The sequence below is a fragment of the Xyrauchen texanus genome, chromosome 8 (genome assembly GCF_025860055.1).
Source record: "Xyrauchen texanus isolate HMW12.3.18 chromosome 8, RBS_HiC_50CHRs, whole genome shotgun sequence".
Classification (NCBI taxonomy): Eukaryota; Metazoa; Chordata; class Actinopteri; order Cypriniformes; family Catostomidae; genus Xyrauchen; species Xyrauchen texanus.
In genome coordinates this window covers 24,946,514-24,973,598 of record NC_068283.1, presented here as the reverse complement: position 1 = coordinate 24,973,598, position 27,085 = coordinate 24,946,514, and the positions used below count along the sequence as shown (strand labels likewise).

The 27,085-nt window shown below is 37.7% G+C and overlaps 1 protein-coding gene across 1 annotated transcript; it reads left to right on the top strand.

Moving 5' to 3' along the window:
• Window positions 1-1,315: 1,315 nt before the first annotated feature.
• LOC127648468 (TBC1 domain family member 10B-like) lies at window positions 1,316-27,085 on the top strand. Its single transcript, XM_052133162.1, has 10 exons — window positions 1,316-1,738; window positions 5,584-6,502; window positions 19,604-19,703; window positions 20,173-20,280; window positions 21,739-21,845; window positions 22,100-22,214; window positions 22,609-22,674; window positions 22,767-22,956; window positions 23,328-23,482; window positions 23,613-27,085. Exons 2-10 carry the CDS (start codon window positions 5,607-5,609, stop codon window positions 24,498-24,500), a joined length of 2,625 nt encoding a protein of 874 aa, XP_051989122.1. The 5' UTR covers window positions 1,316-1,738; window positions 5,584-5,606; the 3' UTR covers window positions 24,501-27,085.

Sequence of the window (27,085 nt, the reverse complement as noted above, 5' to 3'; positions counted from 1 at the left end):
GCAAAGCTGTAGCCTGGTAAACGTCGCCCTCTCTTGGTCGGGCCGCAGTAGTTTCCTAAGCGGTGTCAGGAGTAGTTTCCTAAGCTTCCTCTTCTTGCATCCGACTGGTGCAATTCCTCACTTTAGGCTCTTTTCACTATAGCAGCACTGATCTAATGAAATAATGGCCACGCATCATACAGATGTCTTTTCACTCTCTCTCTCTCTCTCTCTCTCTCTCTCTCTCTCTCTCTCTCTCTCTCAAGTGTACTCCCTTGAAATGTTTGAAACCAAACATTTCAAGGGAGTACACTTTATAAGTATTACCCTCTAAACATCACATTCATACATGTTTAATCACCTTTTAAAACTGAATGAACTCAAATTTGCAGGAATTTGTGACAAAACATATAAATGAAAAATGAAAAACATGTCTTTATGACAGTTACAATTACAGTGGATAGAAGAGACACAAATCAAAAAGGTTGTTCTTTGTACAGATTCTTGTTCGGCATTAAAGTCACTGCAATCATTCACATCTCACAGTAGACAGGATATAGTCAGTGAGATATTTGAAAATCTGTTTAAGAATATGAACATCATGACAATATTTATGTGGATACCAGCAATGAATTGCAATGAAGTGGTTGATGGGTTAGCAAAACAGGCTTTGGAAAATGATGAGATCATGAATATCCCACTTAGTAAATATGAAGCCATAGCAATAATTAAAGCATACACTACTAAGGATGGACAACAAAAATGGGATACAGGAAACACAGGACGTCAACGTTATGAAATACAAAGAGAAGTAGGAGTAGCGAGGATAGCTAAAAGAAGCACCATAGAGGAAAATACTTTAACAAAATTGAGGGTTGGGCATACCATGCTGACAAAAACTTAATAAATAAACATCCAATAGGATTGTGTAAGCACTGTGGAATAGAGGAGTAAGTAGAGCATGCTATTTGTGTCTGTCAAAAGTATTCTAATGAATGAGAAATAATGAAGAGGGAACTTAGAAAGGTGGGAGTGGAAGAAATACAGACATGGATTAGAGAGTGTATTTCGAGAGAGAACAGAGCTGATTAAGAGATTTTGTTTCAGTTTTTCCCCCCAAGTTCAATTTGGTAAACTCTGGTCCACACTCCAACACAGTAGGTGGCGATAATGCACCTTAACTTTGGTGCCACCCGCCATGAAACCGAAGAATATAATCATGGAGCCGCCTACTATGGCCACCTAGTGGTGATTTGTGCGTCGTGACGTCAGTCGATCCTGCGCGTGTCCGAAGCTCACGGCTCGCGGGTGCGCGCACGTCGCTGTCACTCAGAGTTGTTGGTAGGAAATGCGGACACGGCGAGATGTCAGTAGCCGTGCTTATCTTTTCCAGCGATGCGGCCCAATACACTCTTCAGGGAGCTTTCTTGACTTTTAAAAACGAAACGCACATGTCTTCTCAATGCCAATATTTATGAGGATCTGGTTTCATACGGATGAGCGGGACAGCAGCGCACAGTGGCAGTGTTTAGCTAACACCTCTGCTAGCCCAGCAACACACCACCCACCAGAGAAAGAGCCCTAACCACACGGGCTACATCTCACTGTTCATGTTATAATTGAAACTTTACTATCATCTCAAAGGCGAACCAGTGGCTTGCCACACTCACACCTTCCATCCGGTCAGCGGCGAGGGGGTCACGGTAACCGAAGTGGACAGGAGCCTCCCCGCCCCCCGGGACAGATCTCACAGCTGCGGGTGAGTCTGGGCGATGGTCATATCTTCTCTCAGTCGAGACATATATGCTCCGCCAGCACCGAACACAGTCGAGTTAATAACGCCTTTACACTGCGTCTTAAACCGGGAAGTTGAGCTGATCGGCCGCACTTAATACCGAAGACGCAAGCTAGCGAGTTAGCAGGTCAATAGCAGGTCAATCACCACTTGTATGAACACATTAGAATTAAAACTCCCTCCACTTTCTATATATGTCTTGTAGCATGGTGTGGATGGTGATTTCTCAATTTAATAAGACACGGAGAGGACAAACATTATTAGCAGCTTTTGTTTAGTTTAGTAGTAGACACTCAAAAATCCACCGACTTCTGCTGGTTAATCAATCTCAAGCGCTATCTACCCACTTTATGACCTTGTTTGCGTGCTTTCCGACTGCAGTGTTGACCTTTCATAAACGAGGTTTTTTGGTATATGGTACCCTGTTTATTGTTCTGTCACATAACATGTGCTGTGCCGCACTGTGACTGACCGCACATTTGCACAAACGTTCATCCTCTAATAAACTGGCACAAAAAGTTCACATGTGTGCTTTGTTTACATCTCATTGGTCCTCACAGTTCAGACAGCAGAGCTTCGTTTACCCAGATCGAGCAAGACAGTTCATGTGCGTGCGTGGGTGGAGTCCCATAAAGACCTCGTCTCATCCTGATGAGTTTTATTTTTTTGCATTCAGATAAGTTGTTGATGAGGCGATAATGCGTTATAAAATATTTAATTTGTAATAGCCATTCGTCTGTATGTGTGTGTGATTTAATCAGCTGTATGCAACATTTCACTGTTCGACGAACACGGGCTGTATCACAAAACCTAGTGGGATGCCTACCTGGCTTTTTTGGCCCTCTGAAGCGTTTTGGGACGCATAGTCATAGTTTTTCTCTCAAGGAACTACTTCCTTTTTACCTTCTGAGAACATGTGTACTCAGACAGCTGTATTTATAGATCATGCATAGGAAACAGATGTTTGTTTAAGAGGAAATAGCGGTACATCTTTACAATTAACTATATTCTGTCAAAAGGTTGACAATTGTCTTTACCAAACAGACCATCCTGGCTAACAAATTTTTTTCCGACATCATGATATTTGGTTAAAATGTCTTTGAATTTACCAGGGAAAGTGTATATTTTGTGTGCTTTAACTGGTCATTGTCTTTGGTCATTGAGTCTTCCACAATTTCTAATAATCTTTTAGCAGTTTTGCAGTTCATTTAAATAGTGCTGTGTAGGGTTGCACGATATTGGAAAAAACTGACATTGCGATATTTTGTTTTTCTGCAATATGAAAAAAAACAGGATGACTTTGCCAGATTACATGAATAGCTCTATTTGAGAAGAAGTAATTATTCTAGAATGATTGGGGTGATTTTGTAGGGAACTGCATCTTCATGGAAAAGAAACTGAAAATGACTTTACTTTTTGACTTATTTTGGGTAGTTTCTTTTATTATTATAATGAATACACTGTTTAATTCACCATGGTTCCATTGTATTCATGTAATACTCCTCTATCAATTCACCCTGAAGTCAATGATCTAACACGTTACGATATTAATAATGCACGTTGCCAATGCTTACCCTAATAAAGGGGCTCGTTTATGAATGAAGTGTGGTGTCTAGAAGGGATCCAGGAGATTACAGGAGGCTTTATCTCTGTACTCCAATCAGGTTAAAAAAGAGCATTACACTAAGGAAGTTTCATTATCACAATAATTCATGTGAATGACAAAATAAGTCTTTAACATTTTATTATATTACAAATTATATTACAAACCTCTTTTTATTTTTATTTTTTATTTTTTTTTTAAAGAAATGTAAACAATAAATATCTTTTAATTTAAACCTTTTGGGGAAAAAGTGCAGCTATACACCAACCCTGAGTGGTTTACAAAAATACAACAAAAAATAAAATGTTTCTAAAAGAAATAACTTAAAAAATAGTTGCGTGATTGTATTACATACCGCTTGCGACCGGATCATGTTTTTAAAACCCTCTTTGGTAAACGTGTTAATTGGTACCATGTCTTTCGCAAGGTGAAATGTTACTGAATCTGTGATTTTTTTTCTGCCATTTGGAAACTTTCTCATATGGTGTAACACTGGCAAAGGCATCTGAAATAGTTTTTTTTTTTGCTTTGGACGGCATTTAGATCTGGCTTTGCACTCCACATACAAAGATTTGTGGCGCTGACTTAAATGATCAAACAAATTGGTCGTGTTTCCTTGTGTTGTGGCAACAATTGCAAGACAATCTCGACAAAGAACCTGTTTTTGGTCAACATCATCCTGTCTATAGACAAAATATTTCCATATAACTGACAATGCATTTAATTTTGCAACCAAATCCTCCATTTCTTTTGGCGCAAGCAGAGCCTGCATGTCAACAACGTGCAGCAATGAACGTTTAAAAAAAAATTATAATAAACTCTGTGTATCAATGAACCCATAAACCGGAGTAAAGTACGTAATATCAGACAGATGTAATGCTAAAATATTGTAGACTATATGTTTATCTTACTACATCGCACATTCTGCGATGTGACTATTGCGGATGCGCACATCGCGATGTCGATGCTGAAACTATATATTGTGCAGCCCTAGTGCTGTGTAGTGACAAATTAGTTTGTAAAAGTACAAATATTCCATGTTGCCTCAGTTAATATGAGGTCATAAAAACCGGTTCTATACTTATTCAAGATGTAGAAAATGCTGTTTAATAATGCTGTAGGGTTGCAACGGTATGAGATGTTCACAGTACGATAACCGTCTCAGAAAATATCACGGTATTCACGTGGTCCTAATTCTGAAAAATATAGTATTTAAAGTGTCATTCCGTTGCACATACCTCAGTTGAAAGGTGGAAATTCAGACTCTCCGAGTTGAATGGAGCACTTCATGAATCACAGCAACAACAATACAGAACATCGCAGCTTTCCTCACAAGAGCGAACATTTGGGGAAACACACTTATACATACACACCAGGCGCGTGTGGCAGTGTACAGCAGGCAAGTGTTTCAAAAGGCTAGACAGAGCGCAGTTAAATGGAGCACAATGCAGCATCTTTAAAACTGATCTTCAACTTAACACGCATATTAAAACGCAATGGTTATGGCATCTCCTGTTATTTGAAAATAGACGGTTCAGACAGTCACTAAAAAACTGGTGTACACGTACTAAGATTTCTACGGTAACCTGAAGTAAGAACAGACACATGCGTGTTGTGCACATTTTTTCAGAGTTGGGCAGCGAATCGTCACATAATGACAAAATATGATGCATTATATTTTGATTATGCAATCTTTTATACATTTTGTAACAAACAATTTTATAACAGCCTATAATAATGAATAGACGATACACTGGAACAACAAGATGCAATGCAGCAGACATAGACGTTTGTCAGACTATTATATATACATTTATGAACATGTAATTGCCCCTTGAGTACTTGACGAGTACTTGAGTAATTAGTCAGAGTACACAAGTAGACAAAATGCCCATCCCTAGTAACAAATTATTCTTTGGAGAGCTGTTACTTGAGTCATGCTTATGGAATCTGATTTCAGATTTGTTTGGTGGAGGTATTTTTTGTAAATCAACATTTCCTTTCTTTTCTTGTTTGATTATAACCATTAGATTTGCATAAAGGAATGGGTTTGTGTCTGGATACACTATTAAGCAATCCTGTATCTAAGTATTACATTATTGAAAAAGTATTATATATATATAAAGTAAAGGGTCATATTTTTTGTATTCTTGTGTTGCAACAAATAATTACTGACTCTGGCTTTTTCTCTTTTAATTTTTCTCAGCTGTTACACATAGAGGGGCAGCTATGGCTGAAATCTCTGCCCTCAATCCTTCACCCCCTGGTATGGGCAACCAATCAGTGCATGCTCACTCTAGCCCACTACCTCTCCCATCAGAAACACCCATCTCAAAATCATCTCTAAATGGGGACCGAGCAGTGATGGGGAACCCAACATTACAGGCAGGAGGTGGGAAAAACTCCCCAGGTTCAATTTGGGAGGCCACACCTGCCCAGAACAGTTCTGCTCCCTCTACAATGGCAACAAAGAGTCCTGCTGATCCACCAGTACTAGCTGCTGCAGATGGAGGGTCTAATGGGAAAACTGATTTAATTGGCCACACAGAAGCACAGTGCTCAGAGCAGGAGCACAAGATGCCATTTTCCCTTGAACTTAATCCCAATCCTAATCTCTACCCCAATGTTCATATTAACCAGATCTCCAATCCTGCACCCCCCAGTTACATTCCACCTGAGCTTCCCTTTCCCTCTGTTCCCATTTTTGCAGAACATCTCTCAACCTCCAACCCTGCCCCCATTCACTCATCACAAGACTCCAGCCAAACATCAGCAGCTCCTTCTGAAGCACAAGCACCCACCCAGAACCCTAAACCCAGCACTCCCAGTACAGACAAGATGGCCCCTGAGCCTCTTTGCACACCCTCCAAAGTTGAGCCTCCAGCTGTACTGGTGCAGGAGTCAGGTGGGTCCCTGGGTTTGCCATACACAGTCACATATACACGTCCTGCTCCGGACACGCTTAGCTACCTGGAGTCAGCTAGCCTGATGTCAGGCACGCTGGAGTCTTTGTCTGGGCTTGGTGAGGATGGCAGTTCGCTGGGGTCAGACTCTGAGATCAACGGCCCATTGCGACGTACTGATAAATATGGGTTCCTGGGAGGAGCGCAGTACAGTGAGAGCAGGTGGGTGTGTGAATGCATTGAACTGAATGACTCAAAGCATATTCTCACATGTTATTTTAGAAGGTTTCCTTATGAGAAAAGATAGCAAAGATAAAATACTTTAGCGAGTAAGAGCATGCCACATCTTTCATCATTTAAAGCTCAAGTGTGTGACTTTTTAAATTTTAAAATACATGATCCTATCCCAGCTTGAAATGCAGAGACAACCATAAGTAAGCCATTAAAAATGTGTGCAATGAATTATGCCCCCGACCTGTACATGAAAGACTGTAATCATACCGTTGAAATCTTCTCATTGACTGTATTGCAGGAATATAAAGACATTTTCTAAAAATCAAATCAGTTTAATTAAGACCGAATCAGCAACATTTACACAGCATCAAATAAACTTGGCGAGATAAAATAAATGTTTAAATTGCATCATCCTCATGTTACATTCAACTGTCACTCAGTTTTAAAGGTAAAATGCAGGTGTCATGAGTGCAGCGCATCACAAATACCAGAAGTGCATCATACAGACATGTCCGCGCTCAAACCATAATTTCTGCTGCCAAAGTGGTTGAAGACTGCGGTCTGGGATTACATTAGCTATGTAAAAACCAACAAGGCTCGATCAATGTTGACGGCCTGTAAAAATCGGGCTCAGGCGGGAAACACTTCTAACCTTAAGCACCATCCCACTGAATTTGCGTAGATGAATGTAAGTGGAAATGCAGTATAAGGATAATAAATTATAGCCCCTGTTTCATAAAAACGGCAGATTCAATGTAGTTTTATATGTTTTGTAATGACAAGGTAGGCTAAAGTTATGTTTATGCTTTGTGTCACATTCACAAATGCACCAAAATGGTTTAAAGCACTCGTTCAACATTACAATTTGCCAACTGTTTGTTCATTTGCCTAATTGCAGCACAACAGTCGGCCAACAATGTGTTTGATACTACTAATATGTTTTATCTGTAAAACATAGTACTAAATAGGGTTTACAAAGTGCATGGCTTTTGGTGTTCAGGAAATTGACAGTGAAACTGTGGCAGAAAATAGACAGTATTGGACAAAATGCCAATAAATAACTGTAAATGAATAATATATTTTCAGTAGGCATTGTAGAATTGAACTAAATCACAAATGCAACAAATTACTGAATGCATACAAATGCATATTTGAAGTGTTAACCTGGGCAATAATCATTACAAATTATTACAGTTCAATTTCATAAATCATAAAATAACACATTTTTTTTTTTGTTATAGTCATCTGACTATTATACATGTTATTATTGTTTTACCTGTTTGTGATTTTTTTTTTCTTCCTTTTTTTACCTAGTTGGATTAAGAGTGTCCTGATGTTCAAGATCAAAAGTTAAAGGATTAAAGTTGAAGAAATCCAATATAAAGTTCAAGAATTGTTTATAACTGAAATATTTCTCTGTGTGTTTATCAGACATATTTCATAACCAAATATCAAACCGCTAATAATATTACCAGTGCACCTCAATACTGTGATACCGTAATACTGTGGTCATTTTTGTGATGTTATCATACCGTGAAAATGTCATGAGTAAATCAAGCTTGACGTACCACCTTAATGCAGTAGGGGCCAGTCAGTGTGCCAGCTGTACAAACCAACGAGCATGCAGCACACAGCCTTCCACAGATGTGCTTTTGTGCTCAAAGACAGCTGGACGGAGCACAACAGAATGCAGATTTTTCGAGACGTGCTTTATTTTAAAACAATTGAGATGCGCCGCAACCAGTGGTGTAAAGTAACAAATAACAAATACTCACGCTACTGTAATTAACTACTTTATCCCAAGAATTGTACTTTTTTAAGTAGTTTAAAAATTTTATACTTCAACTTTTACTTGTGCATTTTAAGTGCTGTAACTGTACTTTTACTACGCTATTTTCCACCGTCTTTTTTCACTACTTCCCTGTCCTGATTTATTTTTATATATCAACATGATTGGCTAGGAAGAGGCTCGTGACTCCCAACCAATCAAATCACACATAAAAAAAACCTTGAAAGGTAGCTGCAGATCTGGCGCCAACTGTTATGGGTGCCTCAAGTACAGTTCAACACCTGAAAATCATAGCTGCACTTGGAAGGGTTTTTCGTAGTGAAAAAGGCCAATTGCTAGTTCGTGTCATGTGAGTTTAACTTGCTCAAGCCAGATATGAGCATTAATTCTGCCTCTAATTTGAAGAAACATATTGAGGTAAATTTCATATTTCTGTGTGTCTATAGCATAGCCTGTAATTTAACTTTCTATCACTGAGATTATTGGGTTTGATGTGAGAGATTAATGCAACGTTATCAATAGAGCTGGGCGATAAAAACAATCTTGATGTTTATCTGAAAAAACAGATGTTATTGATGATAAATTGATGATAAACATTTGAGTAATTTTCTATATTTAGCCAATGATCTACATTTAGAACAGGGGTGTTCATTACAATGATCGTGTTAACAAGACAAACACTGGTTGTTTGATCTAGATCAGGGGTGCCCAATACGTCGATCGCAATCTACCAGTCGATCGCATAGGCAATGCTGGTAGATCGCACGAAATGTAAATGTGCTTTCATAAAATTGTAATAAAAAATATATATATAATGTCTTTCCTTATTTTAGTTTCTGTCTGACTTGCACTTGACAAGTACATTTTGACCAGGCGAGATTGTTGTTTATTCAGTTGCCATGACAACTAGTTTCGGGCCTTCCAAGCGCTTCTGAGAACAGAGCGTGAAATTGCGAAGCTAGCAGTGTTTGAGACTAGCTACCAGTAGCTAATGTCCTGATTATGCAATCTGAACGATATCAACATTGAACATTATTACATATATATATATATAAACTGTGTTTTTTTTAGTTGGTAGATCTTATTGAGTTGGCCATTTAAAAGTAGATCATCATGCAAAAAAGTGTGGGCACCCCTGATCTAGATAAAATATAAAAGATTGACTTTTTATTTCCTGACGTCCTTCTCTGCGTGTTGTTTGATTGACAGGTGGCTAATGTTTAAGCTCTAATGCGGTTATGAGCCTAAATGATCAAATGCACTTTATAATTCCGCCAGTGGCCGTCTTGATGAAGCATTAATGTAAATGCAGTTGGTTTGGTTGAAAGTGAATGTATGTTGTTGGACATATCATATGTTGGACTTGAAGTGAACATGTAACCAAATTGAGCACTGTCTAGTGTGCTATGTCATATAAAGGCTATTAATCAAACAACAATAATAAGGAAATGAGAAAACCACTCACTACTTTTGGCTGAATAACTTGAGTGGCTTTAAAAGTATTCATGTAATTTAATACATTTAATAATAATATTTTTAATAATATTGTTTGGTTTTGTTTTTTAATACCGACCCCTGATGTAGAGAGTGTGTTAATTTGTATAATAAATTACCAGGAAAATAGAGATGATAAAATAATTTGTAATTATGCTTAGCTTTTATAAAGATAGAAAAGTATCAACATTTGTAGAGCAATAATTAAGCAGAATATTCCACAAACTTTAGAAAATTGTGCATCAGGCATTAGAATGAGAACAACTATTTCTGGGCTTAAAAGATACAAGAACTAAATCAATGTGGAACATTGTATCATTAAAGGATGACAATGTGACCCCCCATGTGCTACTTAAAGAAATAATTCACACAATTATGAAAATTCTCTCATAATTTACTCACTCTCATGCCATCCCAGATGTGTATTTCTTTCTTTCTTCAGAACACAAATTAAGATTTTCAGAAGAATATTGCATAAAAGTAGCCTAATCCATGTGACTCCAGTGGTTTAATCCATGACTTCAGAAGTGATATGACATGTGTGGGTGAGAAAAAGATCAATATTTAAGTCAATTTTTGCTAGAAATTCTGCCCAGTAGATTGCAATATGCATGAAGAATGTGAATCACCAAAAACAAAAGAAGAAAGTGAAAGTTAAAGTGGAGATTGACTAAACAGGGTATTAATAGTGAAAAAGGAATTCAATATTTATCTGTTTCTCACCACATCTATCATATTGCTTCTGAAGACATGGATTAAATCACTGGAGGCACATGGATTAGACTACTTTTATGCTGATTTATGTGATTTTCGGAGTTTAAAAATTTGGAGTTAAAAAATCAATCATTCACTTGCATTGTATGGACCAAAAGAGCTGAAATATTTTTCTAAAACTCTTAAGTTGTGTTCTGCTGATGAAAGAAAGTCATACACATCCGGGATGTTATACGGGTGACAAAATAATGAGAGAATTGAAATGTTTGTGTGAACTATGCCTTTAAAGCCCGATGTGGCCCCTGGACCAAACAACTGATCTACCGCCTATATTGTGCCAAGTGACCCTGCTTTTTTTTCTCTCCATTCCTTGCATTGTTTTGAACATGTTTTATGCACAGCAATAACTCTCTCAGTCCGCATTAAGAGAGATTTTGACCCTGCATGTAAACAGATTTGAATGTAATTGTTTCATACATTTTATCTTTTAATTTCTGTAATCATGTCGCCCTTTTATTTATTTATTTAATCAGATTCATGTAGTATTTACAGTATCATAGATAAGTGATGTATTTTAAAAGTTGTCAGTCACAAACACCTACAAAATACCTATATTGTTTGTTTTTTTCTGGCAAACAGCCATGAACGAGAACGTAAATTACGGTATGTGTGTTATATTTTTCTGATGCATGAGTACATAGACCAACAATTACACCGTGACCAGAGGGAAGTAGAGGCCAAAACAATATTTTGACTTTAAAGCCAATTTTTGTATTGTCTAAATTAGTGCTGCACGATTAATCATATCGCAATCGCAATGTCAGCCTGTGCGATTATATGACGGCAAATTCTGCGATTTTATTAAATAAACAAGTACATGTGTGGACGTGTCAGCCCATTCTCTCTGAGAGCTGTTTGCCCATTTTCTACACCGCTAATAAAAACATGACCAGTCAGTCTCAGTTTAGGGAGTGGCACGTGTGGTCATGTGAGTTTCAAACCGACACTGAACTGGTGGTCAGAAAAAAATAACACAGATCACAGCTTTGCGATATATCTTTATTTTATCCTTAATAAAAGTTAATATAATACCAGAGTGTGCCATGTAAATAAACACAAACTCCAAAACTGTCATTATCTGTGCGGTCAGAGCCGCTTCAACCACTCGCGGAAGTGACCCTATCTGAGCGGGAGTCGAGACCGGGAGAGATTTAAAGTTCTGCCGGCTGATGCGCACTCTAACACGGAGACGCTTGTCTCACACCCCCGCTGTCTGCAGCTCGCAACATGTTGCATCATTGATGAGATCATCAAAATATCAATCTTATGTGAAAAATAACATTAAAATTATAACAACAATAAAATGTGTGTATGTATATATATATATACACAACAACGACGACAGTTTTAGTGGTTTGAGTGAAGCACACTTTTATATCCAGTTTCCTTTTCAAAAAAGATTATAGAAAGTACATGTTACATCCTGCTTAAATGTCCCTGTTTGTTTGGACAATCTTATTTTCATGAAATTTTTATGTTTTTATTTATTGTTCTATTTTATTTAGGTGTAATATTGAGAAAATAACAAGTTTGCAGTAATGCAAAGATATTTAATTTTGTAAAAATATTTTAATTGGAAAACACTGTGCATTTATAGTTGTTGTTGTTGCTAGTTTGTATGTTTGAGTTGAAAAATACACATTTCAGCATATATTCTATTTGTAGTAATCTCAGTAATCTATTTGTGCATTTTTCTTGATAACCAAGCAAGTTGTTTATTATATCGCAATCGCATATCGCAATATTAACCTCAATAATCGCAATATGACATTTTCCCCAAATCGTGCAGCCCTAGTCTAAATGCTTTACTTGTCTGTTGCCACTATATATGTTACATGGTGTAATGTATTTTAATTATCTTAATTATAATATTTTATATAATATTTATAATTATTTTAAGGCAGATTATATTTGCACCCTGGTGCAAATAATGATATTATCAGACACTATTTGTACTAACGTAGAGAAATTATATAAAAATTCCTCATTTTATATCAACAGTGGCAGTTGTAGTTAAAGTTTCAAGATGTGTTTCAGCTAGTATTTGTTTTTCATAAATACATTAATTTATTATTATTATTACTATTATTTAAGACTAGCACACTGAACATGAGGAGCCTTTCCTTCTGTGTAATATGTGTATAAATATTTAATATTAGGTAACAAACGGGATAATAATGGGCCCATATAAGTAAATATGCTCTTCAATCTTTAAAAGGGGGAGAGAAAAATTCCTGTAGATTTTGACATCAACAACAAAAATAATGTCACTTGATGCATGTGCTTGTACTGGAAAACAACATAAAAGGAAATGCAACACAGGATACATTAAATACAGGTTGTTTAATCTATGTCAGGTCTTCACTTGATGTCCAATGTAAAATCTGTCCTGAAGCAAAACCAGTTGAGAAGCGCTGAGTTAAAGGGAGACTTTTCTTTACACATACTTCAATAAAATAAATGGTTTCAATTATAATAAAGTGATTGCTCAAAAATAAACAGATAAATAAAAAACTCTTCTGTTTTCACTGATAATAGTAATTGTGTGATACCGTGATATTTTCTGAGACGGTTATCATACCGTGAAATTCTCATACCGTTGCAACCCTATTAAGCATATAGACATAATTGTAATTATTATATTTTAAATTACATTTATTTGGGGGCCTTAATCATTAGCTTTTAACCGATTATTCAACTTGTTTCCTTACTTAAAAGGTTGTATTAAATGTGCTTATAAAGAGGAAAAAAAAACACCTCTAGAAGACATTCACTGAATTAAAGGAGAAAAAATACTATTAAGTTTCAGTAAAGAAATTTTAAATCCTTAAAACAAGATACATTTACTTGAGGAGCATCATATAATATATTTAGACTTGCTTTAAGAGGATGTATCTTAAATATAAATGTATTTTGTATATGTGTATTTTATACTTGGTTATAATTCTACGAGTGCAGTAAAGATAAAATATACTTATATTCAAGATCTATGTTCTAAAAGCAAATTTAAATATGTTATATACTGCTTTTCAGGTTAATACATCTTTTTTTTTTTTTTTTTTAAGGATTTTTAGCCATTTTAAAATACTTGTACTTTCTCAGAAAACAATTTTTTCTTCTGCAGTATAACCGCTAAAGAAAATGTACATTGTTTTAAGATGAAGAGTTTTAGATATTTATATTGGAAAACAAGCCAAATCAACAAATCAGTAATTTGTTGCAGTTTATAATTGGGCGAACACTTCCCTCTCTCATTTTTCTGTTCTACATCTTTAACTAAAAAAAAAAACCACTCTCTCTTATTAATAAAGCTGCGTATTGCCAATTTTCTTCACGATAAGAACTGCACAGTGACATATATTATGAGTTCAATGAGTCGCGAGCCTTCACGTTATAATCTAGCAGCAGTAAGCGTGCGCGGTCAGAGGATGAGCGTCCCTGCGACAGAGTGTGCATCAGCCGGGTGCAGTTTCAATCGCTCCTCCTTAGATCGAAATATTTGCGCAACTCACAGAAGAGGCGTTGACCGCACAGAGAAATGCCAGTTTCTGAGTTTGTAGTTATTTACATGATCTGCTTCTGTATTTAGTTTTACTTTAATAAAGCTATAATGCACTAAATATAATTGCATTTAAGATGTAACGCCGGGGTGTTTCCTTTAAAGAGCTATGGCTTATTCCACAACGAGAGTGCTTCTGTATTTACTTATTTGGTATTTTTGTATTATTCCCTCATACTTGCCGATCTACATCACCTGAAGCTGTTTGGAAAGTTTAGAGTGCATCTGGACTGTGATCTGTGTAATTTTTCTCTCCTCAATCAGGTGCGAAATGCAGTGCTGCTCTTGTGTGCCATCATTAGATGGCATGTTAGATTAAATGAGATCAAATGACTATTCGACAACAAAACATTTTGTCCACAAATTTTTATTGATGATGTTGTCGAAAATGTTGTCATCCTTTCAGCCCTAATTTAAAGTCAACTCATTTCATTTTCATAAATGGATGCGTTTCAAAGTGAAATGGGATATTTAGTGATAAAAATATGTGCTGCAGGGATTTTGTTTTATTTATTGGGAATTGACTGGATCATAAAAAGTAGGCGTTACATATCAGAATGGAGCCAGATTGTTGTAGGGGAAGGTTTGAAAAAATAAGTGTAATTTGTGATGTCAGATGTCAATTATGAGGACAGATTATTTCTTTGGAAAACGTGAATCATCAATGAATCATGCACTGTAAGACAACGTCCATTACGGAAGCAAATAGGGTCAATTTTAATTTCACGTTGTAGACTGTAGTTGTATTTTATGTCTAATAATTGAAATGCTCTAATATTAAATGTAATATTTTATTATTCTCACATTCTGCTGTATGGTTCTATTTCACTGCTTGGTTTGGTTGTCTGTTTAGTAAATCAGAGGAAGCATTTATGATAGATAAGGCAAATAAGTTAATTGTCTGAGACTGAGTGGCGATTCACAGAATGACTGTGTCCTCTGTGAAGCAGCACCTGATGTGAAGTGTGCAAGGATATTAATAACTGACGCCTACAACCAAGAGCAGAATGAGGAACTCTCATAATGCCATACCCATCCATCTGTTTATTCACTACAAATGCAATACAAATCAGCTCTGCCCTTCTGCAGCATTTGTGTTTTTCATGTATCCATCCTTTCTCTCTCTCTCAATTTTCAGTTTTCAATTTAAAAGTACTTTATTGGCATGATTGTGTTTACATACAATATTGCCAAAGCATTAATACACAAAACAGATAATGACAAGACAAATAATAATGATAAGATAGAATTAAAATAAGGTGCCGGGTAATGAATCAAATAAAATAAAAACTATAATAACAATATACACTTTACAATATAAAATAAAATGTGGATTTAACAGGACATTATAAACATAAGAAAATAAAAGTACTGTGAATGAAGTACATTAAGGCAGTAATTGGTTTCTGAGGAGGTGCAGCTCAAAAATGAATTTAGCTGCAACTGATGCATGATGGTCCTCCCCCAGTAACACCAGCATCTGATCGGTTTCTGCCAAACTGGAAAACTGTGGCATGAGGTTTGAGAGTTTGTGGAGGTATCTCTCTCTCACCTCTGTAAATTTCTCACAGTGAAGGAGAAAGTGTGTCTCTGTCTCGACCTCACCCGTGTCACAGTGAGCACAGACTCGTTCTTCCATTGGAAGTCATGTTTGTCTGTGTCTGCCTTTTTCTGTGGCCAGACTGTGATCACTGAGTCTGTATTTGGTGAGGATCCGTCTCTGTTTTGGATCTCTTACAGTGTGGAGATATTTTGCCAGATTATACGTTCTGTTTAGGGTCCGATAACATTCCAGTTTACTTTGGTTTTTACTTTCATTTTCCCAATGGTCCAAATATGAATTTTTGCTTTCTTTTATGATTTGGTTTACTCTGATCTGGTTTTGTTCAGCAGTGCTGGTCTGAAACTGGTGTTTGTTAGTGGGTTTGTGAGTTTCAGAGCCAGCTGACAAAGGGGACTGGTTTTAGGCTTCAGCTCTTGGGTAACATTGATGCGGCTATTATGGGTCGCATTCATAGTGCCACCAACTGGCAGCAGGAAGTATGGCACTTTTAACAGTCTTTGAAATAGCTTTCTTGTGTTTACTTACATTTTTTCAAAATTCTTTAGAATTATATCAAGACACTGATGATGTAAAATTGTGAAGGAATATTTGCTATCTTAAATACTGTTGCCATGGCAAGCACATTAATTGTTGTTATTTGTCCTGTCACAATAAGGCTGCTTCTGTCTGCTCTTTTTTTTTTAAATTTTGTCAGAGGTGGAGCTCAGGTAGCTCCTCCACACACACAGTAGACAGCGACAGGTGAAGATTATGTGACTCGACATTAATGCTTGTCCGCGTGTCCGGGACAAGTGGAAATTGTGAACGGGCAAGTTAAAGAGAATTTTACTTCCCCGACCGGACAAGTAGCCTGATTAAAATCTTAATAACGAATGTTAGATCAATAATGTGGGATTGCGGCAATTGAGCACAATTTGAATCATTCCAACATGTTCACTTTCAAAATGCGATTCCCTCTGTCGCATCGTGCTCTATCCCTCTCGCCTTCACTCGCGGTGCAGTGTTTAGCAGCTTGTGTGTGCGTGCAGTGCGTGTATCTACTGAACTTTATATTTTACGAACAGTATATAAATGGGTATAAACCTGTTAATTGGACTTGCGAATGGTGTTGTACCACGTCTCTATAAGGGAGCGATGCGATAAAAGTATTGCTCCTGTTTATAATCAACAAAGCCTTCTTCATCGCAAGCGTGCAACATTGGAGAGATCTAATTTTGTCTAGTCACATCGTGGCGCTCCTCATAATACAGCAAGAAAGGCAGAAATTGCAAAAACGCTTTGAGTAATAAAAACATCTGTAGAGTGAGTTGAAACACTTAAAACATCTCTCTCATCTTTCTAGAGCTCTATCTAATGCATGTGTTTGAGTTATTTTCTCTGCCATGTGAATCAGTAAATTTTAATAAGTATATAACAATATACATTATAATAAAATTAACACTACATTTACATTTACATTTATGCATTTGGCAGACACACTTACAGTGCACTTATTACAGGGACAATCCCCCTGGAGCAACCTGGAGTTAAGTGTCTTGCTCAAGGACACAATGGTGCTGTGGGAATCGAACCAGCAACCTTCTGATTAACAGTTATGTGGTTTAGCCCACTATTCCACCACCACACTATAGCATTAATAAATTACACACAATGAAAACATATGATCTATCTTTAATATGCCTATCTGTTTTGAATATACAACATAAGTGATTTAGCAGCAATGTTCCCTAAGAATTTTATCTGTCAACATTTTCAATGCATTTTGTCAATATCAAACAGCCTGTAGCGCCCCCTCTAAAATGGGTGTGTAAGACGGCCTGTGTAGAATCCACATTTTCTCCTACAGTCACCAAAATTGGTACATATATAGTTCTCATCAAGCTGGACAACTTTCATATTTATAGTCAGTAGGCCCCACCAACAGGAAGTTAGCTATTTTTGGTTTTGTGAATATTGCAGTCTCTGACCTTTTAAATACTCGTCCAAGGTGATTCATGAGGTTGTCACCATATTTAGACAACATTATGCCAAGACATTGAAAATACTAAATTGCGAACAGATTTAGAATATTGAACAGTGTTGCCATGGCGAGGTATTAAATGAATGGTGAAAAATGGGAAACAGGAAGTCTCTCATATCTTCTGTGTGCGATTTAGATCAATATTGAGATGTATGTTTAGTCCTGGGGCTAATTACATAGATTTGACTATTTTGGGTCACTGTCATTGCGCCACCACGTGGCAGCAGGAAGTGTGGCTCTTACAACAGACTTTAAAATAGTCCTCCTCTATTACTCAAATTGCTTCAAAATTGTTTAGAATAATGCCAAATGCATGTGTCCACCTTTCATTGTTTTCCGAAAGCCACTGGGTGGAAATGGACCAGTTGTGCTTGGGCCCATCATCACTGCTTGCAGCTGTATTTTTTTCTTTGTTGTGAGTGACTCAGATTGTGCTGAGAGGGCTCGTCTGAGTCAGAGTGTACTGACCATCTCACTTTTTGTCTCTCTTCCCCCTGACTGTCTCCACTTTATCTATAGTGCTGACTAATTCTGCTAAAATGGGCACTGACACTGTCCTTTACGTTGGCCGAGTGGCAAACATTTCCCTTTTCCCCCATTCAGCATTAACTTATTAATCATCACATGTTTTTTTAGCTTTGTAAAAATGGTCAATGTGGGTAAGGCCTAAAATAGACTTTCTCATCTGGTCAGTGTGCTTGACCGTCTGTCAGATTGTGTTTTCTGCCATTTTTGTTCCAATAATTGTGTCAGTCATACACATTCACAGGATCCTAAGGTCAAGTCTTCTAAGTTCAAGTTTCAAGTCCAAGTCAAATCTAAAATCCCTTTTGGTAATAGTTTTCTGTTTGCTGTAGGTTTATTTTATAGACCCTGTTTTAGGAAAATGTACATAATTTTTTTAAATTATTATTATTTACATGTTCAAGTTTCACTTGAATTAAAAGATTACTTATTTTAAATGTAGGCATAGAAACATTTAGGAAGGCATAGTTTACTCGGGGGTGTGCCTTAGTGTGACAGACATGTCACTTCTTTGCTGAGAATATATATTTGGTGGATAATGTGTGAACAATTTACATTAAAAGCATACAGAATTACATTTACATTTATGCATTTGACAGACGCTTTTATCCAAAGCGACTTACAGAGAGCCCTTATTACAGGGACAATCCCCCTGGAGCAACCTGGAGTTAAGTGCCTTGCTCAAGGACACAATGGTGGTGGCTGTGGGGTGTCGAACTAGTGTCCTTCTGATTACCAGAGTACCAGTTATGTGCTTAGACCACTACACCACCACCACCACTATTAACATCATAAAATTATTCTTTTTTTACTTGTATGTTGCAAAATGTACATAGATGGACAAACTTTATTTAGGATAGAGGTTTGCTTATCTTGTGCTATACTTCTCTGGTTGTAAATGTCTTTAAACTGTGTAAACATTATTTAATGCCACCATGTTGAAGCACTGCTCTGAACCGCAGAAGCAAACCACGCATTCAAAGGAAAAGAAAAGTGCAACAGAGTGCACAAGAGACTCCCTTGCATCGAGACCATTTAGACCAAGAGATCATTGAGAGACAATATTTATTTTATTGACTTACTCCAAATATTAGTTTCTAAATTCGAGTCCAATTGCTATTATTGTGCAATGCTGTCCTTGTTCACTTGATCAAATTCATCACTTAATTCCATAGTCACATGTAACACAGCAGATTCTGGGGCTTCTGTTTGGTTTTTAGAAATTCAAACATTATACATTTTTTCTGTATATTGCATACACCTCTTTGCACAAGTAGCCTGATTAAATAGTTGCTTGTAGGATTATGCTGTGTCTGTCCCATCTCTTCTATGTGAATTCCTGTGAACCTCTCTCTGTTTTAAAGTGAGGCTGAGATCCAGTTGGCTGTGGCAAGACAGAGAGAGATGAAATGGCTGGACATGTTCAGAAACTGGGACAAGTGGATATCACGACGCTTTCAAAAGGTCTGTTGCTTAAAGGGTCACTGAAGGCATTCCTGACTGGATTTTAAAATGCAGTTCATATGCATGTTAATAGACTAGTCAGAGTAAACACCGTATTTAATTTGATATTAAAGACAACAAGACTGCGAGCGACAGAAGTACAATCAGTTCAATATGTTGTAATGTGTAAAGTCTTGGGTCATTTTTTTCTTTTCTATTTTTTTTTTTCAACTGAAAATACTTTTATTTATTTATTTTTTATGTTTTAACGACTGAACAATCACAATTATATACTCAGTAAGACTTTACAAACTACCCTCACATCCTCATTTTTATTTATAAAGTATATGTGTTTACTCTGACTAAGGTCTTTACAAGTAAGTTCACTGTTGCAGTAAACAACTGTTTCTGCAACACTTTAGATAACATCTGACAATCTGAATGGGTCACTTTGCATTTGTGTATTAATGTGTAATATGTGTTTCTGTAGGTAAAAATTCGCTGCAGGAAAGGAATCCCCTCTTCGCTCAGAGCTAAAGCCTGGCAGCTGCTCTCCAACAGTCAGGAACTTCTCGAGTCCAATCCTGGGAAGTTTGAGGTATGGTCAGATTTGATACAACTCCTGTGTTTAAGAATGTAAATTATTTTATTTTATTTTTTTGCTGTTATCCTTTCTTTAAATTCTTTACATTCACCTTTACTTACTTAATTTTAGCCTGTTGTTGGTAAGACTGAATCAGGTGGTCTACACACTTTTCTTATCTTAGTACAGGAATATTTAGGGCCCAAGCACCGAAAGTGTGGAGGCCCTATTGTTCTTCTAAGGATTATTAGGGCCCAAGCACTGAAAGTGCAGAGGCCCTATTGTTCTTCTAAGGATTAATATTATTATTAGGGCCCATGCACTGAAAGTGCGGAGACTTTATTATTCTTTTAAGGATTATTTTTTATTATTATTATTATTTTCAATGTTTCTGTTGGCTTTTGGGGAACTTAACATGCTCAAAAACACACACATTCCTTTTGAGCTACCGTCACCACACTTTGTACACATATAGATCTCATCAAGCTGGAATATTTTGGATGGAATGTGCATTTTATGAACATTGTAGTCTCTGAACTTTTAAATACTCCTCCTAGGGGATTTATGAGACTGTCACCACATATAGACAACATTATTCCAAGACAGTGAAGGTACTAAATTGCAAACAGATTTTGATATATCGAACAATGTTGCCATGGCAAGGCATTAAATTAATGGCAAAAAATTTGAAACAAGAAGTGTCTCATATCTTCTCTGTGGAATGTGTGATTTCGGTCAAAATTTTGATATGTTTAGTCTTAAGGGCTAAAGGACATTGATTTAAAAAATTTAATAAAAATGATTCCCTTTACTCCCAATTTGGAATGCCCAATTCCAAAGGTCCTCCTGATGGTGTGGTTTCTCACCTCAATCCGGGTGGTGGAGGACAAATCTCAGTTGCCTCCACTTCTGAGACAGTCATTCCATGCATCTTATCACGTGGCTCGCTGTGCATGACACCAAGGAGATTCACAGCAAGTGGAGGCTCATGTGATCTGTGATCCACACACAACTTACCACGCTCCCCATTGAGAGCGAGAACCCCTAATCACGACCATGAGGAGGTCACCCCATGTGACTTCCCTCCCTAGTAACTGGGTACATTTTGCGGCTTAGGAGACCTGGCTGGAGTTACTCAGCTCGTCCTGGATTCGAACTTGTGACTCAAGGGGTGGTAGTCAGTGTCAATACTCACTGAGCTAATCACATGGCTTTGACTATTTTTGGTCACGGTTATAGTGACACCACCTAGCAGCAGGAATTGTGGCTCTTACAGCAGACTTTAATATAGTCCTCTTATATGTACTCATATTGCTTCAAAATTGTTTAGAATAATGTAAAATGCCAAATGAATGTATCCACCTTGCATTGTTTTCCAAAAGCCATCAAGTGGAAATGGACCAGTTGTACTTGGGCCCATCATTGCTGCTTGCTCATTCTTCTCTTCTTTTCCCTAATGTCTTTGTCTCACAGGAGCTGGAGAAAGAGCCAGGAGATCCAAAGTGGTTGGACATCATTGAGAAGGACTTGCACAGGCAGTTCCCATTCCATGAGATGTTTGCTGCTCGGGGAGGATATGGGTAAATAGAGCTGAGGGTTTTTTCAAGGGAAAGGGGTATGTAAGGCTTTTAATTAGAGCATTACACATATCTGAAGAGCCCAGAGGGAATCTGAAGGAAGGCTTCAGATTGTTTTTAATCAATATTTTTGGTAGAAGCTGAGTCTCACTCTTTGTTCTCTCAGTGTTCTACCTTTCAGTTTTACACTTCCTTATACCCTCAAACCTCTCTGCTCTGGTTCAGTCTTAATTCTTAACCTTTATGTGTGCGTGTAGCCAGCAGGATCTGTTCCGGATTTTGAAGGCCTACACCATTTACCGCCCGGATGAGGGCTACTGTCAGGCCCAGGCACCAGTGGCAGCAGTTCTGCTCATGCACATGCCTGCTGAGGTGAGAGGGAGTTTCATTAAGTATCATTAATAACTGCAAAAAAACTGTGCCTCACAGTCAGACCCAGACTGAATCTGCAGATACATTTTCTGCACTGATTTTGGAGGGAAATCTGTGGAGTGGATTCAGACATGGTTAGATGTATTGAATGGAGTTGAGAGTACTGTACTCTTATTGCTTGCTAAAAGCACAATAAAATTTGCCAAAACATTTAATAATCATACATACAAGGTGAGGCTGAATGTATATAATTTGTGAATGACAGGGTTTTCCAGTTTTGCTGAAATTTTGCTGCTTTCTGTGGGTTGACATTTTGTGTGGGCATGTTTACAGTTAATTCTTGTTCATCAGCTTGTTCATAATGGACCCCATCTTCGTTGTTATTTTCTTCCAGCAAGCCTTCTGGTGTCTCGTGCAGATCTGTGAGAAATACTTGCCTGGGTACTACAGCGCTGGGTTGGTGAGTACTCTGACTCAAAGACATTGCTTAATCTTAACAGGACCAAAGAGGAGAGCAGATACTAGTTGTACTTTTCATATCTTATCTCACAGGAAGCTATCCAGCTTGATGGAGAGGTTTTTTTCTCTCTGTTGAGGAGAGTGTGTCCCATGGCTTACCGCCACCTGAAGAAATTTAAGATAGACCCAATCCTGTACATGACAGAGTGGTTCATGTGCATCTTCTCCCGTACGCTGCCTTGGGTCTGCGTCTTACGCGTCTGGGACATGTTTTTCTGTGAAGGTCAGTCCTTGATAAATTAAACAGAATGATAGAAACTTTTTTATGTTTGGAGATAAAAAAACAAATCTGCTTGTGCTGTATATTTAAAGTCAACATGAAATTAAAATGACCAAATAGCTTTTTATGCATTGTTTTAGCAAACTCGCTTTCAGTTCCTGTATGAAACAGTCACTTTTCACAATCCTAACAATTCCTGATGGATCAAATAAAGTCCTGCCCTACATGTTTTATATTATTGAATATCCTTCTTCACATTACAGAAATATCTTGTGACTTGAAGGGCTTTTAATAACACTGTGCATTGGTGAAATTGCATACTTGGCCAGTATATGTTTTTCCCAGATGTTAAAGCATTATTATTGTTGTATCAGGAGTGAAGATTGTGTTCCGGGTGGGTCTGGTGCTACTCAAACAGATGCTGGGATCTGTGGATAAGCTCCGTGAGTTGCAGGGCATGTACGAGACTATGGAGCGACTGAGGAACATTCCCCCTGAAACTATCAGGGAGGAATTTCTTGTGCAAGAGGTGAGCACACTCAGAAAAAGAGCTTTTAAAAGGAGACAGAATGGAGTAGTAGTATTGAGATTGGCAGGAGATTCTTAAATCCACAGCAGTATTTTTCGAACTCTCACACTCTCCACTCTTTGTTCTTTAGATTGTCACTCTATCTGTGACAGAGGCTCTCGTTGAGAGAGAGTGCAGTATTCAGCTGCGGAAGTGGCGGGAATCTCGTGGAGAGTTGACCCATCAACCAGGCCGTAGGCTGCACGGCACACGGGCCATCTTTGAGCAAAAGCACAGGGCCGATGCTATCAGCTCTGGGGGAAGCCTGTCCTTCTTGGGTGGTCCTCCCCCTGGCCCCTTGCGTGCTTCATCAAGCCTCCTTTCCCTTTCCGGCCTTATAAAGTTCAAGACACCATTTCATTCTCATAATAAGAAAGGCTCCATCTCTGGCAGCTTGGGCACAGATGCTGTCCCACTGCAGCCCCTTGGAAGTAGCATTGGTGTAGTGGAACCACAATCTTCGGCCGGTATGACCCACTCAAAGCCTCCTGTATCACCTCCCCATAATACCGGAGACGGGGGGAGGCCGCAGGCACTGCATGGTCCCAGTCCACTAGCTGCAGCATCTTCTGCTACCATGGCACCAGCTCCAACTGCACATGCATCCAGTGCACACACACTCCAACCAAAAGTTGTCTCTGAACACATCACCCCCACCATCCCCTCACCCACCGCCAACAACGCCCCATTACCACCGTGCCCCGAGTCCACAAATACAGCACCTGCAGGGGCAGCAGAAGAGGATGGAAAGAAGAAAAAGAAAAGCAAAGAGTACAAGAAGAGGGAGAGAGAGGAGGAAAAGCAGAAATCTCGAGAAAAGAAGGAGCGGGAAAAGACAGAGAAGGAACGACTGAAGAAAGAGAAGGAGAAAGCTGAGAAGAAAAAGGAAAAGGGGGGGAAGAGAAAAGACAAAGGAGGAGGTGGAGGTGGAGAGATGGAGGAGAAGAATGGAGGCGCAGCAGCGAAAGATTTGGCCTAATTCCTGACCTGTCATCTCTTCAGATAGAAGGGCAGAAGAAGGAGGATGTGGGATGGGGGGAAAAAAAGGACAAGGAATCAAAGTGGCTGCAGGCTGGTGGAAAGAGAGAGAGAATGAAAGAGAGGGAAAGACAGAGAGGATAAATGAACAATCTCCTGTAACGTCCATTTCATCTTAAGTACTCATTTCACAAGGATAACTGGATCACTGCACCCGCCCCACATGCTTCACTTTTTATCATCTCTTCTGCTTGACAGTGCTTTCAAAGCCTGACGTCAATCTGACGAAACATGCTAAATTGATTATTATTTGGTTTAAAAATTATTATTATTATTTATTTTTTTTATTTTTTATATAAAGGTGTAAACTAGATTTGTGAGATCAACAGGAACAGTGTAATTAGTAGTCAGTTCTAGTATACTGGGTGCCATGGTGTACATAAACCTCATGCACCTTTTGTGCCAGTTCAGCCCAACAATCCCTTCTGTACATCACCTAAGAGACATCTCAACCAGAATATACTGAATAAAACATTTCTCAAATGAATGCACAGAGAAAAGCAAGGCAACAACTTTAGCCCTTGTGCTAGCAACATGCATTATGTGTGAGTTTTCTGAAGGACCTATTTATTCATTGTACTGTTGTTTGTTAGTGTGTTATCATATGTCTGTGCCTTGGCAGTGTAGTAAATTTGTAATTCCTCTTAAAGGAGCTTCTTCCAGTCATGCTAACATAGAGAGTTAAAGTGCAAAAGTGTTAGGAAGTGGCCATTAGAGGGAGTGGAAGAGCTGAGGAACAAAAAGCCCTGAATTTGAAACTGAGATCTGGGAGGAAAGGTGCATCAAAAAGTCATGACATGGAAAACCACTTTTTAAGTATGGTGCAGCATCTAATATTTAAGTTAACATAATTACAAAGAGGAGATTCTTCAAAAAACAAATAGATGGCTGAAAGTTTAGATATCAGTCTATCGCTATGTCAGCCTCACCAAAAATGCAGCGTTTTATTGTCACTCCACTTTCTCTGATCCAGAATAGCTTGTTTTATTTTTTTTTTATTTTATTATTTTCTTTGTTTTTTTTCAGCTTGGCCTAAACTGCAGTACTGGTTAAACTCTGCCAAGAGTCTAGTGGTCCAGTAATTCAATGTCGTTTGATGTTAATTATTTTGATATTAATATGGATGGAGTTTTGCACTGGGGCTTGTTCTATTTCACCACTAACCTTGATGGATTACCTTGATGTAGGGCACTCTAGTCAAGTTCACATTACTCCTTCAATCTGCTTTTTTTGGATTGGAAGGGTTTGGCGCAGCAGTGTAGCATTAACCTTTGAAGCTATTGGCTTCATGTACAAACTTGTATTCATTTTAACATAAAACTATATGAAATATATTACATACATTTTTAGTCTATTGGATAATTCATTTTTTATTTTTCTATGCAAGTACACGGAGGCCTGATAGACTGGAATGGCAGTGAGCTTTATTTATAAAGGGGGCCCAATGTTAGGAGAGTGTTGTGGATTTGGAGAACTTTGTATTTAGTCAAAGGATTTATTTTTGTTTTATTTTTTATGTGCTGAAAATTATTTCTACACATTTTCTCCCAATTTCCTGGAGAACAAAGCAAAGCAGTTGTTATTTATTTTAGGCATTTTAAAATCACAAGTGCTATGGGAGATGTTTATCGTGATTTCATACTGATGATTATTTCACTCTATTCTGAACTTTTTTTCTTTCTTTTTTGTTTGTAATTATGTGCCCATCACATTGAAGGGGGAAATTAACCTTTAGAGTTGTTTTTATATTGAGAGAGAAGGAAAGGATGGTCCAGACATGCTCAATGATATTTAAGAGAGGCATTTCTTTGTTAGATAAATTGTAATAAATAACAAACCCCTTACCTGTACAGTGTTACTCTTGTTGTGAAGTGAAAACTGATAAATTGAATACTTACCATACCCACCAATCCCTCAGTGTTATGAATTATTCTGATACTCATACACCATATATAGTATTCTTGAGTTTCCGACATGAGACCTGAAGTGGGATTTCTGTTATATCTAGATCACATTGATCATCTGGATTCAGCTGAAGAATCCCATGCACTTGCATAAACCAGATTTTCACCTATCAGGCCTCCTTTACTACTGTCTTGTCTGTATTGCAAAGGGTAATCAACAGAACTACTTACAGAGGTATGTACTCTATGCTCATCAAGATTTAATGCAAGGGTTGTCCAAAGTTTGTTTACTAATACTCTGAGACAGCTAGGACATGGTGCAAAGTATTTGACTTGTCTTATGGGTTTTTGCAGTGGTCAGTATGACCAAATGTATGTTGTAGGATTGTTGTAAAAATCATTTACATTTTTTTTTTCTTTTTAGTTTTTTATTAGGGTTAGTGTTATCTCATCCTGTCCACTTGTATGTCTCATGCTTGTTTTAAAGTTTACATTAAACCATTTACTGTTGAGAATTAAATAAATTGTATAGTTGTTCCATAACTGCAGAAGAGGAAGTCCACATTGTATTTAATAATTAATTTGATGACAGCTGTGATGAATAATAAATCATAATATATTA

Coding starts and splice junctions, on each gene's coding strand:
- LOC127648468 (XM_052133162.1), top strand. CDS start 5,607: ATGGCTGAAATCTCTGCCCTCAATCCTTCACCCCCTGGTATGGGCAAC. Junction 6,503..19,603: donor GCGCAGTACAGTGAGAGCAG/GTGGGTGTGTGA, acceptor TCTGTTTTAAAG/TGAGGCTGAGATCCAGTTGG. Junction 22,957..23,327: donor GGACATGTTTTTCTGTGAAG/GTCAGTCCTTGA, acceptor TTGTTGTATCAG/GAGTGAAGATTGTGTTCCGG.